Source organism: Rhinolophus sinicus, chromosome 16, assembly GCF_057876585.1.
Source record: "Rhinolophus sinicus isolate RSI-liver-muscle chromosome 16, RSI-T2T, whole genome shotgun sequence".
Classification (NCBI taxonomy): domain Eukaryota; kingdom Metazoa; phylum Chordata; class Mammalia; order Chiroptera; family Rhinolophidae; genus Rhinolophus; species Rhinolophus sinicus.
In genome coordinates this window covers 47,836,457-47,855,638 of record NC_142516.1, presented here as the reverse complement: position 1 = coordinate 47,855,638, position 19,182 = coordinate 47,836,457, and the positions used below count along the sequence as shown (strand labels likewise).

General features: G+C 41.8%; 1 protein-coding gene and 1 long non-coding RNA gene across 2 annotated transcripts in view; one reads left to right on the top strand and one right to left on the bottom strand.

The window, feature by feature from the left end:
• PIP5K1B (phosphatidylinositol-4-phosphate 5-kinase type 1 beta) overlaps window positions 1-1,924 on the top strand; it is a 280,298-nt gene extending 278,374 nt beyond the window's left edge. The window contains exon 15 of the mRNA XM_019730369.3: window positions 1,175-1,924. Coding sequence (XP_019585928.1) covers window positions 1,175-1,177 — 3 coding nt within the window. The 3' untranslated portion in view covers window positions 1,178-1,924. The remainder of the gene's footprint in view (window positions 1-1,174) is intronic.
• Window positions 1-19,182, bottom strand: part of LOC141571125 (uncharacterized) — an 80,541-nt gene that overhangs the window by 24,713 nt on the left and 36,646 nt on the right. Inside the window, exon 2 of the long non-coding RNA XR_016019500.1 lies at window positions 7,138-7,231. This is a non-coding gene — a long non-coding RNA (uncharacterized LOC141571125). The remainder of the gene's footprint in view (window positions 1-7,137; window positions 7,232-19,182) is intronic.

Sequence of the window (19,182 nt, the reverse complement as noted above, 5' to 3'; positions counted from 1 at the left end):
TGTCCTGAGGATGTGGGCAACTTTCCATTCGCCCACTGCTATAGCTTCCAACACCAAACACTCAAGCGGTTTCTGAAAGCTGATGTCTGAGTAACCGTTAGAGCATGTTGTGCATGTAAGTAGACAACCCTCTCTAACAAGTTAGTAAGAGGGAACAATCTATTAAAGTGGCAAGCTAGTAAAAATTACAACTAACAACAGGCTCAAATTACATGATAAAATACTCATTTTTTAAATAGCATCCTCTTTATTTGATATAGTTTCTTTCCTAATAATTTTCAGTCATGTCAAACTTTTTACTCAAGCCTTTTCAGCCTCCAGATGAAGGTGTTGGGCCACACAATCTCCGTGATCCAACTCCAACCTTCTTAACATTTTGGGAGCATTAGCATATGGCAGGCACTGTGCTAAATGACATGTATATAATTTTTGTGTATTGTATATGTGTGTATATGTGTGCACGCACACTATATTTCTCCACAGAAAAGTTTACTCCTTACAACTACCCTATAAAGTGGTGTTTCTTAGCCCTGTTTTACAAATAAAACAAATAAGATACAAAGAAGGTTAAGTAACTTGCAGAATGCCCTATAGCTGTAATACGTAGGAAGTCAGTAGATTTAACCCACTGTGTCTGTCTAAGACTGAGCATGGTACTGCTTCCCCATATGTATCTTAGTATAACTATCACAGGTTGAATTAGCTGCCTCTGACCTTCAATGGTTTTCATTTTGGATTCACTATATACTGGACATATTTTTACTCCTTGACCATAGGGGTGGTGTTTGAAAATGAACACAGCACCCATGAGTCCAAGACCATGTTCACGTTGTTCCAATTGGCTTGAGGCCCGAAGTACCACAGCACATCCGCAAAGCCCTGTGCACTTGGAGGGCAGGAGTATGTCTTAGCCAGGATTGAGTCCTTACCAGTGCTGTGATTTAGCAGGGACTTGACAAACTTTGGTATAATTACCATGTTGGGGATCCACCAGAGAAGAGTACGCTATCATTGCAGCAGAATCCCAGCCTAAGGCACTCCCACTTCCACCAGTATATCTCCCAGGAACAAGTCATTGGGAGAAATAATGCACTTGTGTTTCTACTCATGAGGAGCAGTTATAAATCAATGCCAAAACCAAGTGTGACAGCTGGTTTCTTTCTTTTTCCCCCAGTAAGTGAAAGTGGTGGCTGCGTGAGCAGATGGATGAGACATGAACAATTCGTGGTAGAGAAGTTCCTCCACTCCGGAATTACCCAAAAGAACTTGGCTGAGCCCCATGACACACCGAGTACTAATCAAAGGGACTTAGGAGTTTGCGAAATGTCAGGGGAGCCTTGGTCCATCGGCTGATCAGCAGATGTGATGTGAAAAATACCACACTATTCTGTCATTTGCTGTTGCTTGCTGAACTGTGAAGAACTGCATGAACTATATTTAAGCTGCTTTCTATACCATTGCCAATCACTTTTTTGGACTTGAAAAGTGCTATTTTCCTATTGACACTTGCATTGTTTCATTTTGCATGCCTCCAGTGATTATACATAAGCAACATATGTAATCTGCATATTTTTTTTAGAATTCATCCATGCAAAATGGTAAATAAAGTACAAATTCTACTGTTTTGCAAAATTATAATCATAGTCCATGTCATTAAAAGTTTAAATTGGTTTCATATAAAGATCAGTATAATAGGTCTGCATATACTTTATAGATAACTAGCTTCTATAAAGATATTTTCACTGTTTACTAGTGAAATGAGAAAGGCAATGCTATTTATAAAAGGCTTTATGTCGTGTACATACATTGTCTTTGAAATATTTGTGATTTAGTTTATTGCTTGTAAAAGAAAGTATATAATTTATTTAGTAAATACTATTGTAAACTATAGTTTTATTGAGAGAAATAAAATATTTTGTTCTCATTTGTGGTGGTACAGTGATTCCAATGGTTTATGGTCTTTTATAATTCCTCCTATTAATTAAAAAGAAATAACTGAGACATGCCTCATTTTTAGATATTCTGGAATCCTAAATAAAACTAACTCTCACGACAGATGAAAATGGAGAGACAATTCTCTGGACCCTGAGAAAAGACTCAGTAGCAAGTTCTGCTCAACTTGTTAAGAGGCTTTCCCAAATGTCCTGGTATGTTAGCTTTTACAATGTTATGCTGTGGTAAAAAAAAATAATAATAAACTAACAAAAAATATCAATAAATCCCAAAATCTCTGGATAAGAGATCCAGAGCAGTCCCTCTGTAGAACATGCCACTTTTACAGCAGAAAGAAAAAGTGATAGTGGAACCAAGTAATGGGAGCTCATAAAGCGTCTGCTTAAAAGTTGCTTACAGAGCGGCCAGATGGCTCAGTTTGTTAGAGCACAAGCTCTGAACAACAGGGTTGCTGGTTCGATTCCCACATGGGCCAGTGAGCTGTGCCCTCCACAATTAAATTGAAGACAACCAGCTGCCGCTGAGCTGCGAGGGGAGTGCAGCCTGATACCTCAGAGCGCGAGCTCTCAACAACATGGTTGCCAGTTCAATTCCCGCATGGGATGGTGGGCTGCGCCCCCTGCAACTAAAGATTGAAAATGGCGACTGGAATTGGAGCTGAGCTGCACCCTCCACTAGATTGAAGGACAATGACTTGGAGCTGATGGGCCCTGGAGAAACACACTGTCCCCCAATATTCCCCGATTTTAAAAAAATGAAACTGTTAAAAACAGACAAACAAATAAGTCATGGGCGTGTAATGTACAGCATAGGGAATATAGTCAATAATATTGTAATAGCATGGTGCAGTGTCAGATGGTTGCTGGGCTTATGGTCATCACTTCTTTAGGCATATAAATATTGAATAACCATTGCGTACACCTAAAACTAACATAATATTGTGTGTTAGCTATATTTTAATAAAAATCTTTTAAAAAGCATTCATTCTACGAGGCCAGCATTACCCTGATAACAAAGCCACAGAAGGAAACTACAAGAAAACTATAAAGCAATATCCCTGATGAATATACATACAAAAAATTCTCAACAGAACATTAGCAAACTGAATTCCAGAATACATTAAAGAGTTATACACCTTTTTATGACCAAGTGGAATTTATCCCTGAGATACAAGGATGGTTTAATATACGCAAGTCAATAAATATGAAACCACAACAAAATGAAAAATAAAAATCACATGATCATCTCAATAGATGCAGGAAAAGCATCTGACAAAATACAATATCCATTCATGACAAAAAACCCTCAACAGATTGGGTATAGAAGGAACATGCCTCAACATAATAAAGGCCATATATGACAAACCCACAAGTAATACTATACTCAACAGTGAAAGCTTTTCCTCCAATATTAAGAACAAGACAAGTGCCCACTCTCACCACTCTTATTTAATATAGTACTAGGAGTTCTAATCAGCACAAGTAGGCAAGACAAAGAAATAAAAGGCATCTAAATCAGAAAGGAAGAAGTAAAATTGTCATTATTTACAGATGACATTATCTCATATACAGAAAATCACAGGTGAATTTGTTGGAATTAACAAATTCAAGTAAGGTTGCAGAATATAAAAGCAACATACAGATATCAGTTGCTTTTCTATACACTAACAATGAAACATCTGAAAGATAAACTAAACTATCCCATTCACAATGCATCAAAATCAGTAAAATACATAGGAATAAATTTAATCAAGGAAGTGAAAGACCCGTGCAACAAAAAATACAAAACTTGACTGAAGGAAATAGAAGAGGATACAGACAAATGGAAAGATATTCTGTGCTCATGGAAAAGTTCGTATTGTTAAAATGTCAATACTACTCACAGACATCTATAGAATCAATGCAATTCCTAACAAAATATCAATGGCATTTTTCACAGACATAGAAAAAACCATTTTAAAATTTGTATGGACTCACAAAAGACTCCTAATAGCCAAAGCTATCAGGAGAAAGAAAAAGCCAGAAGCATCACACTTCCTGATTTCAAACTGCACTACAAACCTATAGTAATTAAAATAATTAAAACAAGTATGGTACTGCCTTAAAACAGACAGATAGGCCAGGGCCCAGAATTAAACTCATGCATGTATAGTCAACTAATATTTGACAAGTGTACCAAAAACACCCAATAGGGAAAGACAGTTTCTTCAATAGTGTTGGGAAAACTGGATAACCACAAGCGGAAAAATGAAGTTGGACCCTATCTTACACCACTCACAAAAATTAACTCAAAGATGTAAACATAAGACCTAATACCATAAAACTAGAAAAAAACATAGGAAAGCACCTCCTCGACATTGTTCATGGAATAATTTTCTGGCTGTGACACCAACGCACAAACACAAGCAAAAAAAATCAATATATGGAATTACATCAAACTGAAAAGTTTCTACACAGCAAAAGAAACAATCAACAAAATGAAAAGGCGACCAACGAAATGGAAAAAAATATTTGCAAACCATGTATCAGATAAGGGGTTAATATGCAAAATATATAACTCATACAATTCAATAGCAAAAATACAAATAATGCAATTAAAATTGGGGCAGAGAAACTGAATAGATGATTTTCCTAAGAAGATATCCAAATGGTCAACAGGTACATGAAAAGGTACTCAAAATCAGTAATCATCAGGGAAATGCAAATCAAAACCACAATGAGCTATCACCCCATACCTGTTAGAATGTCTCTCATCAAAAAAGGAAAGAGATAATACCTTCCGGTGAGGATGCAGAAAAAAGGGAAGCTTTGCACACTGCTGGTGGGAATGTAAACTGGTAAAGCCACTGCGGAAAAGAGTATGGAGGTTCCTCAAAAAATTAAAACTAGAACTACCGTATGATTCATCAATCCACTTCTGGGTATTTTTCCAAAGAAAACAAAATCACTAATTCGAAAAGATATCAGCACCCACATGTTCATTGCAGCATTATTTACAATAGCCAAGATACAGAAACAACCTGTAAGTGTCCATTGATGGATGAATGGAATTTTTAAAAATCTGACAGACACACACAATGAGAGAGAGAGAGAGAGAGAGAGAGAGAGAGATAATTCAGCGATAGAAGAAGAAGAGGAGGAGGAGGATATTTGAGGATTTTTTTTTCAAAGAATTTCCTATTACTGATTTCTAATTTAATTCCATTGTGATCAGAAAACATGCTTTGTAGGAATTAAACCCTTTTAAATATATTGGGACTGGTTTTATAGCCCAGAATGTGGTCTCTCTAGATTTTCCATTTGTATTAATTTATGAGAAGTCAGAGTGTGTCAGTGGTGGGCCCTCCCGCACCACTCCCTCAGGCCACCATGTCAGCCCCACCACACCCACCAGAAGAGAGCCAGCATGCACTCAGAGCTCACACTGGAGTTCTGAAATGCCCTCCCCAATTGGTGCTAATACAATAGATTGTGTCCCACGTTGCAAATGCCTAGCTACAGACACAACCATTTATCCTTTCATTTTCTCTTCATCTTGCCCTTTAAGTTTGACAATCAATTCTGCATAACTTCGGTCCTAATTACCCACCCTGGCAACATCACAGTTAGCTATTGCAAGTAAACACAACACCCTTTCACCCAGCCCTGCAGGCTGGCACCAAAAAAAAATGAAGAGGAATTCCCGATTGAAAGGCTTCGGTTGTGAATTCTTTATAGTCAACTCAGCAAATGTTGATCAAGCAGGTGTGTACCATGTACAAGGCCTAGTTCTGAGCTTTTGGTTAATTGCTGGGCCAATAAGTAGGGATTGGTGTATTCAGAGAGGGTCAGACTGAGGGGAAGAGGAAGGAGAAAAGACCTGGTGTTAATGACAAGAGGAGCCCAACTTCCAGAAAAGGGAAACCCACATTCCCTCAAGAAGAACATGTTGAAGGTCCATTGCCTCTCTGTGTGTTAGGTCAAGGCAACCCACTGGCAGATGAGAATCCTCAGTCTTCCCCACAGAATACCCTTCGAGAGCCCCTTATCACTTTCATCACAGTAAATCAGCTAAGATTCTGCCCATTTCTTTCTTTCTTTTTTTTTTTTTTTTTTTTAAGATTTTATTGGGGAAGGGGAAGAGGACTTTATTGGGGAACTGTGTGTACTTCCAGGACTTTTTTCCAAGTCAAGTTGTTGTCCTTTCAATCTTAGTTGTGGAGGGCACAGCTCAGCTCCAGGTCCAGTTGCCATTTCTAGTTGCAGGGGGCACAGCCCACCATCCCTTGCGGGACTCGAGGAGTTGAACTGGCAACCTTGTGGTTGACAGGACGCACTCCAACCAATTGAGCTATCCGGGAGCTCAGTGGCAGCTCAGCTCAAGGTGCCGTGTTCAATCTTAGTTGCAGGGGGTGCTGCCCACCATCCCTTGCGGGACTCGAGGAGTTGAACTGGCAACCTTGTGGTTGAGAGCCCACTGGCCCATGTGGGAATCGAACCAGCAGCCTTTGGAGTTAGGAGTATGGAACTCTAACCGCCTGAGCCACTGGGCTGGCCCTCTGCCCATTTCTGACACCTCAAGATTATTCGATAGAATTGAGATACAAAGAGCAAATACTGCTAAGTTAACCTCTTAGCAGTAGTCCCGTGCCTTGGAAGTGGGACTGTTTAGAAGCAGCCATGTGCCACTATACGGTATGACAAGTTCACATGGCGTGAGTCCCTGAAGTTCAATTAAAAAAAAATAGGCATCTAGAGTGAGCATAGCATACTAGAAACATCACCATGCTTTGTTTCTAGAACATCAAGCATGTAGCTGTCCCAGAACCCGAGCAGAATAATTACACTATTTTTCTCCATTTTCCATTATAATTTTCTTCATGGTCTGGGAAGCAAGGGAGTCCTTAGCATGCCCAAGGGAATGGGGATCTCTTTACATTCCAATAAACCATTTTATCTGATTGGAAAAGATTTGAGTAACAGAACACCATGTGCCCACAACGTCCTCTTGGAGCTTGGCTCTGGAACCAAATGAAGAGGTGAGAGCGAGCCCTGCTTCCTGAGTGCCCATTAAAAAGCAATTAAGATCATACTCTTCCCCAAAAATTGCTCACCAAAAATTGCTCACCAGCTGATTCTCCTCTTTCCTATTTACGTAGCTGTTTCGCAGTAGCTAATAAATAGAAAAGAAGGCTTAAAGGCATACCTTAGAAAGGTTGGGGTTTCGTTCCAGAACACCACAATGAAGCGAGTCGCAGTCTTTGCTGGAGGAGGGCTTCAATTTGTAAACAACGCAACATCTGTGAAGCACAATAAAGCAAAGCTCAATAAAACGAGATGTGCCTGTATATTATTCAGTTCTACCTTCCTCTCTATCTGCCAAATAGTCTCTGGGAACAAAGAACTCCCCTAGAATTCAAACAAACAAAATGGCAAATGTCTGTCTCCCTGTGTAACACTGCATGTTCTGGTCCAGAGAGATACTTATCATAAGTGGATTTTGACAAGCCAGCTTCTGGTATATTTCCTTTCTATTAGGAGAATAGTGGAGAACATCTTTGACTACCAGGTCTCTATGTCAGATTTATAAACAGCAAGGATAGCCATAAAATGTTGATTTTAAAAAGTGGCATGGCTTCTTATATGAAAGAGGACAAAATTATATTATGGGAGTCAGGAAGTTTAGAAGATGGAGAAAGAGTTCATTTAACAGTAACTTATATAGAAGCACATTTCTCTTTTTTTTTTTTTTTTTTTTTAAAAAGATTTTATTGGGAAAGGGGAACAGGACTCCATTGGGGAACAATGGTCAAATTGTTGTCCTTTCAATCTTAGTTGTGGAGGGTTCTGTTCAGCTTCAAGTTGTTGTCCTTTCAGTCTTAGTTGTGGAGGGTGCAGCTCAGCTCCAGGTCCAGTTGCCGTTGCTAGTTGCAGGGGGCACAGCCCACCATCCCTTGCGGGAGTCGAACCGGCAACCATGTGGTTGAGAGGACAGGCTCCAACCAACTGAGCCATCCGGGAGCTCAGCGGCAGCTCAGCTCAAGGTGCCGTGTTCAATTTTAGTTGCAGGGGGCGCTGCCCACCATCCCTTGTGGGAGTCGAGGAATTGAACTGGCAACCTTGTGGTTGAGAGCCCGTGCTCCAACCAACAACTGAGCCATCCGGGAGGCAGCTCAGCTCAAGGTGCCGTGTTCAATCTTAGTTGCAGGGGGCAGAGCCCACCATCCCTTGCGGGACTCGAGGAATTGAACTGGCAACCTTGTGGTTGAGAGCCCACTGGCCCATGTGGGAATCGAACCGGCAGCCTTCGGAGTTAGGAGCACGGAGCTCCAACCGCCTGAGCCACCAGGCCAGCCCTAGAAGCACATTTCTTAACAAAAATCTTGGCGATCATTCATACAGTGGTACCACTGATTTTGCTCTAATATTTGTAGACATAAGTTAACACTCAAAATAATCAGCACAGTAATATTTTCAAGATATGAAAAGATATATGTCTTACAAATAGGCTCACTTGTTTACCTAAGAGCTGTTTAAATATATATATATATGTATATGTGTATGTATATCTATACATATATATGTATAGATATACATACATGTATACACGTATGTATATATACATACATATATACATATACACATATATGTATAAGTATGTGTGTGTGTGTGTATATATATATATATATATATATATATATATATATATATATATATGAAACTGTTAACAGTCATTACCTCTAGGGAATATAGCACTAGCAGTTTAGGGAAATGTGGATTACAGGGAGACAAATTTTTACTTTTCATTTTATAAACTTCTGAACTGCTTAATGTTGACCATGAATTACTTTACTTAGTAAAATAGCAATGAGGCAGAATTGTAAGTTGTGAAATCGTAAAGATCTGTACATTAAGTGAAAACAGTAAGTCATTTTCAAGGGAAAAGAGTTATATCAATGCGTATACATGTACATATATTTTTACATATATATTTACATATATACCTGAGAGCACATAAAAGATCTTTAAAAATGTAAGAATACACCATAACTTAGTAGTACTTACCTCCATGGATGAGAGTAGGTTGAGAAACAAGGTCGTCTTTGACGTTCTTCACTGTTTGGTCTTTTACAAATACAGTTCCTTATGTGCTACTTGTATAATATATAAACCAGTAAAAACTGGACAATTTTTATAAAATCCTTTTCCCACTATTTTGGAAGTTCTCCCCCTTCTCCTGGTAACAGAATTCTGAGGGATTTCTCCTATCCCATTTTGTCTGATTCTGGTGGGGTTTCCAATCACAGACTCCCCCCACACTTGAGTCAAGGTCAGGGGTGGCACATGACCCAGAGTAGGCCAATCCATTTATCTCTCTCAGGAATTTGAATCGTAAGCAGAAACACAAGGGGACTGGAGGCATTTGTAATGACTCATCCAAAGGCAGCATCTTTAGAGGTGGCCCGTGTGTTTCTGAGGCTATTAACCAACAGGTTTCCTGGGCTCCTGTCTATCTGAGCCCTGGTTTTTCAATTCTTCCTTTATGTGTCCTTTTAGCAGATTCTATTTTTTAAAACAAAGCAAATGGAGAGAGAGAAAAACAAATTTATTGAAAACAATAATGAACTCAGGAAAGATCACACTGAGTCCATGTTTCCTATAAGATATTCAGGTGGAAATATCTCATAAACTATTGGAAATATGGGTTTGGAACTCAGCAGAGAATAAGACTTGGCAGCATAGATTTAAGTGGGATTCTAGCCAAAGTATGTGATTCAAGAGAGGTAACAGAATCAAGGATGGGACTGTGAGAAACACCGCCATTTGAGGATGGGGGAAAGAAAATCAGACACTGTCATTTGCCCACCATAATTGTGTCTGATGAGACCTTGAAGAAAATTTCTTGGGCATACCCACCTACTGGGTATAGTCACGTGCTTGCAGTGTGACTGCACATGTATGTTGCCTAGTTGTTATCCTATAACATATAGACAGTGTAGCCAGGTGACTGAATAAGAAATCGCACAGGACAAGATGTTAGATCAGATGGAGTGGACTGTGCAAGGAGCTTTTGCAACCATTTAAGATAAAACAGCATATGAGTTTCTCAGCGACCCCTTCTGCCATCACCATAACAACCCACATTCCGTGATAAAGAGTTGGAGCTCTCCAGAGAAACAGGAGAGTACTTGATGTTCTCCTTCAGAGGCCTCATCTAAGGCACTTGACATCTGATGATATAGCACATCTGCCAATTAACACTAGAAAAGGTCCCGAGTCAGCAGAGAACGCACCACGCCTTCTGCTAAAATATGCCATGTTAAATCAGAGGTCACAAACTGAAGTCCATTAAGCCTAGTAGTTCTCAGTCTTAACTGCACATTGGAATCACCTGGAACATTTTTTTTAAAATTACTCATAATTCATTCTGCCTCCCAAGAGTCCAATTAGCCTCCCAAGAGTCTGACTTAAGTGACCAGGGGTGTGACTTGGACTTTTAAAAGCTCCCTAGGTGATCCTCCTGGGCAGCCAAGGTTTAGAACCACTGAATGAGCCCAGACGTATGTTTTGTGTGATCGGCATTACAGTGGCCTGTACAGTATGTTTACAGTTAGTCAGTTTCACATAACCCCAAGTCACCCAGATTTCAGGCTTCTGTTGGAATCCCTGTACACAGTAGGCCTGCATTCCCACAGGACACACTATTCAACTGTGCTGAGTTGCAGCCACACAGATATAAGCCTTTTCCCTGCATTCCCTAATCCTCCCCCCTTATCGCCACAGCACAGGGCCAGTGGCCGTTGCTGCTTATCACCTGGCTTGCACTGTGGGTTTTCTTACATCAGTGTGAAGAGAGGTGAACTAGTAGTGCTTATCACGGTGTCTCCGCCAGAAGCAAGAAAGCAAAAGGCAGTCCAAGAGGGCCATCTGGTCCATAGGGCCTGCCACTCATTTCCAGCGCCTGCCTGGTCCCTACAGCATTTGGGTGTGTGCCCTTGGTTTAAATCTATGTGTGTCCCAGCAGGAGCACCAAAGTGCCTCTTAGCCTATAGAGCACAGAGCTGAGAAGTGAGAGCTCCCAGCTCTATCTTAATAATTGGATGGCTGTCTAATACAAGAGAAAGCTACATAAACACAGTGAGGAGAAAAGAGGCACACAATGACACCAGAGAGTGAGTTCCAGAACTGAGGAAATGCAGGAAGTTTGACAACTTTGTATCCATTATAAGGGGCAAAGGGAGCTGGAGCCAAATCTCTCTGCTAAGGGGTTACTATCCAAAATATATAATAAAATCCTACAACTCAATAGCAAAAGAAAACCAAATAACCCAATTTAAAAAATAGGCAAAGGATTGGAACCACGGTGGCCTACCCAGTGAGAGGTGGAACCAGAGAGGAAACCCAATCACTGCTAGAGATGCTGCCTAAAAGGATGGGACAGAAATGGAAGGAAGGGAGGAACTCCCTGGCTTCTCTCTTCCACCCAACCTCCAATTTCCCACAAATGCCTCTCATTGGCTGAATTTATTATTAAGCTAATTGACAATGGACTTTCGGAAATGTGATTTGCAGAGACGAGCTCTCCTGCAATACAGAGAGAAATAGGCCAGGAATGGAGGAGAACGGTTCTAAGAGCAAAGAGGCCAATGAGCAGCCCAACATGGGAAGGGTTTGCTGACGCCGTAGCAGCTTGAGAAGGGTGGCAGAAAGAAGATTTCAGAAACTGTGAAAATGAAGTGTGCAATAGATAGACCATCCCTGTGAATATTGGACTCACTATTTGATACTCCGGGGCTGAAATACAGGGAGGACTGTAGCCAGGTCCCAAATTGCTCAATACATGTCACTGTGTAGGAATAACTTGGAGGACAAAAGATAAGATGAGGAAGGGAAAAGTGGAGTTAGTGTTATGTCGAAAGGACAAAGGAAAGGCCGAATTGCATAACAGCTTGCAGACCCAGTGTGAGTCCCAGCTCAGGCACTTACTAGCTGGGGGATTGGGGCAAGTGAATTCGCCTCTGAGCCTTGGTCTGTAAAATGGAGACAATAATAACCATCAGTACGGCTGTTGAGGGAATTAAATGAGATAGTGTACGTACAGCACTTAGCTCAGGGCCCAGCGATGGGCATCATAGCAGAGAACACATTCAGTCTACATTCTCAACTCTAGAGTATTGAAGAAAAGGCTTTCTCTGAGGTGCTGGCTCAGGGTCTCTCGTGACGTTGTAGTCTGTTGGCAAGCCTCTTCTCCTCACTGGCTTTTGATTGGATACCTCACCTCCTCACCCTGTGAGCCTCTCCATAGGCTGCCTGAGGGTCCTCACAGCATGGCAACCAGCTTCCCCCAGATTAAGTGACCTGAGAGAGAGCCCAAGAAGGAAGCCAGTCTCCTAAAACCTCACTAATCTCAGATGTGACATACCATCACTTCTGCCATATTCCATTGGTCGCCTAGACCAAACCTGGGAAGAGAATACACAAAGGTGTGAATACCAGGGGTGAGGGCCACTTGGGGCTGGCTACTACACTTCCGCTCCCTCTTCCTTGCTTTATTTTTCTCCATACCACCTCACACCAACTAACACCTTATTCAACATGCTCATTTTGTTTATCCTCAGTCTCCCAACAATAGAACATAAGAAGGAAGGGCTTCTTTTATTCTCTGTTGTATCATCAGCACCTAGAGCAGTGCCTGGCACAGAGTAGGGCTTCATTAAATATTTGTTAAATCATGAATAATGACCCACCCAGCCATACCACTTCTACAAAAAATGTGCCTGAGTTCCCACCCAGAATAGCATAGCTCCTAAGTACCTCCCACACTTTAAAAAAGAAATCCTTGTACTTGATTTTCACACTCTCTGAGGAAAACAGGGCAGCATTTGTATCCCCCATTGTGTTTCTAAGGAACCTGAAATCCAGGGTGAGCAATAGTGCTGGTGGGTCTGGAACCGGTTCCCCAGCCCTTGCCCTGTACATTCCCTCTTCCAGGACCTCCCTGCTGCACCGTGCAGCATTTTGCAGTACTGACAAGTTACGAGCCACACAGAACAGTTCACTATCAGCTCACATCTTCATATAACTAATAGTTCATATGAGTTCACATGGCTTTCATTCAGGCAAGCCAGGCACTGCTGGGATGAAAGGGGGAGCTGAGAAGCCTGGAGAGAAGGTGCCATGGGAATGCGCCAACACAATTCTCCATTGTCTGCAGGCAGTTTCATTGCACTCTGCAGCAGGTCCAGGCCAGAGCCTCCAGTATAAGCTGCCTCAGCTGGGGTTCTATACGCAGGGAATGAGGAGCTATTGTCCCCATAGAACAGGAGAGGGCTGTACCACACTAGACTGAACCAGCTCTGAACCTCCCCTTTAATAAAAAAAACAAATGACCACAAATTTAGCAGCTTAAAAAAATAGAAACCTCCACATAACCCCTTCCTAAGTCCCATATCCGGTCCCAGGGCCACTGCTGGACAGTGGAGTCCCATGGAGGTATCTGGGCGGGTCTTAATGTGGTTTCACAAAAGCTCCTTTTCCCTCAACTACCAAGGCATAAAATGTTTTAACAATACGCGTGTAAATGTAATTCAGTTGATCAATAAGCTCACCTCTGAAAATCAAAAGTAGAAAAACACTAACAAAGATGCCAGTTACACTTTCATGTGGAAGTCCTGACCCTATATACTCTGTCACTCTTGAGTGTCTAGGGCATAGGAGTAAAAGAAAGGAAGGCCCTTAGTGCTGGCAGAAAGCAGTGGAGGGGCTGACAACAGCATCGGGTTAGCAGGAGAGGACAGAGCTGGCACGCTGTGATGGCCAAGGGTAAAGGAAGGGTAACTCATGCCTCCTCTCTTCACCTCACTCTCGTAAGGACCACCTACTCTGCCCTGCCACGAGTGGTGAAGGGAAATGAGCAGATCCGTTGCAGGGACCTGGCTCCTCAGCGATGGGAACCAGCCTGCAGTCCCCTGAAGCCCAGACCTGGATGTCTGTGACCCACCTGCCAATGCGGTCCCAAGGTGCTTTCTGCCCTCCCGGGCCACACGTGTATGAACGTACCTCTCAAAGGGCAACATGGCCAACCATGAGGCCCAATGTGTGACTTAAGTTTGCTGATGTCTGTGTTTTGCACATATAACTTCACTTTATCCTCAGGAAAACCTCTGAGGTAAAAGTGTATTTGCTTGGTTTTATAGGCGAAGAAACTACAACTCAGACAGGTGAAAAAAAACAGACCAAGGACAAGGGGTAGGGTAGGGATTTGCACAGTTAACAGCATTTACCTAAAACTTTGAAGTAAGGCAGAAAGATGGCTTTGGGTCTTTAATTCAAAGTTATACTAGAAAAGTGGTCTCAACAGGGGACAATTTTGCCCACCCCACAAGGGACATTTGACAGTGGAATCATTTTTCATTGTCACGAGTGGATGGAGGAGCCGATACTACTGCCATCTAGTGGGGAAAGGCCAAGGATGCTGCTGAACATCTACAATGCTTGTGACAGCCCCCAAAAAAGAATTGTCCCGGCCACAATGACAATAGTGCACTACTGAGAAACTGCTCTATGACGACGTGACTATGTTTGACTTATTATTTGCTATTGATGAGGCCTCAAGAATGTCAACCTGTAAAAAACTGGTAAGATGCAAATGATTGCTAAGAAGGTAAACCCACAGGTTGTAGTTATAGACATGAAGGACCCGAAGCAGTCGTGTATCCAACTTAGTGATCTTCCTCCAGCATTCTCATTATCGCTGACTACACAGGTCAGTCTCTGCCACCCTCTTTGAAACCAGCTTTGCCTTCCTGCTGGTTCTCTTATCCTTCCCTAGGGCTGCCAAAACAAAATACCACAGATTGGGTAGACTAAGCAATAAATTTGGGTAGAAATTTATTTCCTCACATTCTGGAGGCTGGAAGTCCAAGGTCAAGGTGTTAGTAGGGTCGGTTTCCTCTGAGCCCCATCTCCTCGGCTTGCAGTTCGCCAGCCTCTTGCTGCCTCTTCACAGGGTCTTTTTGTCTGTGAATGGGCACCCCGATGTCTCTTCCTCTTCTTACAAAGACACCAGTTATATTAGATGAGGGCCCCAACTTTATGACTTTATTTAACCTCAGTTACCTCTTTAAAAGATCTATCTCTGAATATACTCACATTCTGAAGTACCGAAGGTCAGGATCTCGTCATATGAATTTTGGGGGAGCACAATTCAGCCCATAACACCTCTCTAATTAATCTTTGACACATGTTCGGTATATATTTGTATGAGAATTATGTTTGTAACTTTTTGAAAATTATGCTTTGCAAGTATATCTTGTGTGAGTCCTCAAAGTCTCCATGTTTCTACCACACCAGGCTGCTTCTTTGAGGGCTGTTGATATACTAACACAAATTCAACAAGAAAAATGACTCTCTCAAGTGATATTTCAGATACATATTTGCTTGTTTTCTCTTGTCTTCTCAACCAACCTCCATTAAGAGTTTTTGTACAGTGAGAGTCCTTTGCCTGAAGCTTTCTGAATCCATCAGATCAAGGATCAAACACTATCACGTATGGCCCCAAGGGATCCTGCAGGGAAACTTTCTGTCAATAAATCCAAACCTCATTTTTTTCTGGCCACTGAAAGTCTCAATAATTAGCACATTATTTAAATAATTTCCATGGCTCACGTTTATTGTCCAAAACATTCTGGAATTATTGATCGATTAATTTTGCTATCTTATGAATTTAAACTATATTAAGGTCAAGATCAGGTATCAAACTGCATGCCAGAGCTGGGATTCAGATGTTGGTCCCATAATCATTCTCCTGGGACACACTGCTATTTCTCATCCCTCATTAGAGAAAAATTTGCCCTTAGCAAATGTCAGAGAAGAACATCCCCAGCAATTTCTCTTATTAATCAATCCAAGCAAATGCATGGGCTTGCTTTTTCCCGTAGCTGAAGTCACTTCCTGGCAAGATGGAAGGGAAGTGTTAGGCTCTGAGTCACAGCACTGAGCTGAAGCCCAAGGCCAAGTAAGAATGAGTGAGAATTTATTCAGTTCCAGACACCACCATAAAATGGGTATCTCAATAAAGCAAGTCACAATCTTTTTGCTGGTGAAAGGTCTTGCCTTCAATTTGTGAAAAAAAATCTGTGAAGTGCAATAAAGTGAAGCACAATATACCAAGCAGTGCCAGCATATACCAGGCACTCATCTGGCTCTGGGATCATATCAGGGAACAAAGACAGAGAAGTTCCTTCCTCTCATGTAATTTGTATTCTAGTTAGGTAGAGTCACGCATTTAAAAAAGAATAACATTGATTTCACCTTGCATTCTTCTGAGACCAGCTTGTTCAACAAAATAAACACACCTACTGAACTGTCTAGAAAGATGTTCATCCACATGTTTACTGTGGTTATTTCTGAGGGGCGATTTCTTGCTTTCTTCTGAATACATTTTTTTTTTTTATTTCCTGAATTTTTGTAAAACATGGATCATTTGTGCAAAACACTAAGTCATTGTTTTGGGAAGAGAAATCACACTGCCTTCTGTATGAAAAAATGACTGGCTGGGGTTGGGCGTTTTGGAGGTAGAATTGACAAAACTCATTGGTGGGTTAGGTGTGGGAGCGAGAAAAAGGAAGGTAGAGAGGGTGACACCAGGTTACTGGAAAGAACCATTTGGTGACTAAAGATTTTATTTACTGAGATGTCATAGACTGGAGAAATTTCAGATTTGGGGTAAGATTTCACAATCCATTCATTGGGTCTTGAAAGTTTTAAGGTTCTAAGTAAAATGCAAATAACTATCTTGAAGGGGATTTTACTCTGTAAATCATTATTGGTCAGTATCAGTTATTCCACACCGTCTATTGGCAGTGAGCCACGGGACAAGAAAGTCACCACTGAAGAAGTAGGAGACCAACAAAGAAGAACATCATTCATTTTTTTTCTTTCATTCATTCACTCTTCAATAGAGTGTCCATTATGTGTCAGAGATACTCGCTAAATAAGAAAACTCACAATTACATTGCAGGCTGTAGAAACACATGGTGGGGAGCGGTGCATAAAACACACTCATGGGTACAGAGAGGTTCGTTTCAGAAAAGATACTAGAGGTGGTCACATCTGGCATTGGAGTTGCTAGAGAATTAGGAGTCCGCCATGTGTTCCAGTTGTTATGGCTGTGTAACAGATTACCCCAAAACACACTGGCTTAAACCCAAGCCAATATCTTTTATGTTTACAGAACCTGGGGGTGTCTGGAATTCAGTCAGGGCACAACGGGAAGTTCGTTTCTGTTCCATGGTGTCTGGGCATCAGCTGGAAGACTTGAAGGTGGGGCTGGAATTATCTGAACACCAGGTCACTCACATGTTGAGTGGTTGATGCTGGCTGTTGGCTGGAGGCCACAGTTCCTCTTTACATCATCTCTCTGCTTGGGTAGTTTAGCTTTGCTCAAAATATGATGACTGGTCTCCAGAGCAAGAATCCCAAAGAGAGGAGAATACCCCCAAAAGCTATATCATTTTTATGACCTAGAATTGGAAGTCGCACAGCATCACTTCTAGGGAGTTTCAAAGTCTGAAAGACCATGTGTGAGATGGGATAAATATAGTGTGGCCCTCTTTGAGAAATCCAGTCTTCCACAGCAAAAGAGACGGAAGACTAGGGAACAACATGAGGGAGAACCCACAGTTCGGGAAAGAAAGTTTCGCTGATTCTGGGAACCACGTGTAGTTTGGAAAGACAAAGATGTTTCGATGCCTCCTAATAGCCATTCTCTCTTTTTTATTTTTTAACAAGACTTTCAAATTTTAGTTGGATACATTGGCTGCTTAGCTAAATGACTGTATTTCCCAGCCTACCTTGCAGCTAGATAAGGTCGCATGATTAAGTTCTGGCCTTTGAGATGCAAGTGAAAATATTAAGTGGAAGTTCTAAAATGTGTCTTTTAAAGGTGGAGATGTCATTCTCTCCACCTATCCTGCTGCCTGGAACGCACATGGGATGGCTGAAGCACTAGCAACCGTTTTAGACCATGAGGACCAGGGCCACAACCCCAGTTAGTAAAGCAGTGAGCTGGAAGGAGCCAAAATCCCTGATTATTTTGTTCAACTGCCCAAGAACCCTGAACTGCCAATTCCTTGACATCTTTGGATGTGAAAGAGAAATCATCTTCTCGATTGTGTAAAATATTTTCTTGTTCTCTATTATACTCAGCAAAACCTAATCCTAATTGGTACACTCAGATTAGCTGGAGAGTAGGGTACACAGAAGGAGTAGAAAGAACACTTACCTATCTTGATGGTGGTGAAAGGGAACTGACAGGGGTCCTATGGTTAGATTAACATTTTAGATTTAAATTTTTAGATTTAAAAAACTCACCCTGGTGACACTGGCTCAACTTACAATTTTGCCCAAGACGTACCCTACTGCAGTTGTTGTCAAAGGTTAAGATGCATCTTATGTCCCAGGAAGGCTTGTTAAAATACAGATTGCGGGGCCCACCCCCAATTTCTGATTCAGTAAATCAGGATAGATCTACGGAGAATGTGCATTTCTAACAAGTCCCCAGGCGATGCTGAAGCTGCATTTTGAAAACCACTGCCCTAGAATAAGTCCTATCAAAGTACCCTAAGGGCAGGGAATGTGATTTCTGGGGAAATTCTCCCCCACCCCCAACCAGACAGGCATTGGGATGGCCTACACACCACCTCCTAGCACCTGCCCTAGGGATGAAGCAACCTAGAGAGAGGGAAATGGTGCAGGGTCCTACAGGGTCCCTCAGAATCCTTGTCTGCACAAGCCGCTGTGCCCCAGCTTCTTACCAGGTGTGCCTGATTCCCTTTGACCACTTCCAAAGATGTGGAGAAGGACAGATTCTTGTAAGGCCTTAATTTCTGCTCTGCTTCTCTGAGCCTGTTTCTGTGGCTGAAACGACAGGGTAGTGATATCAACTTTGCATGAAGTCGGAGCACGTGCCAGGCCCTTTCTATGCCAGAACAGTGCTAAGCACACTGGTTAATAATAGTACAACTCTCCAAGTGTATAATGAAGTTCTGAGGATGTGAGGAGGGGCGTCCCTGTTAGTATGGCAGGATTGGGGCCTTGGCCAATAAGCAAAACTTTCCTTTGCCTCAGTGGATTCTTCCCACGTGGCTTTGGTGAGGAAGTCTCAGCTTTGGCACAACTGACATTTTGTACTGGATAATTCTCAGTCATGGTCGCGCTGTCCTGTGCACAGCTGAATATCTAACAGCAT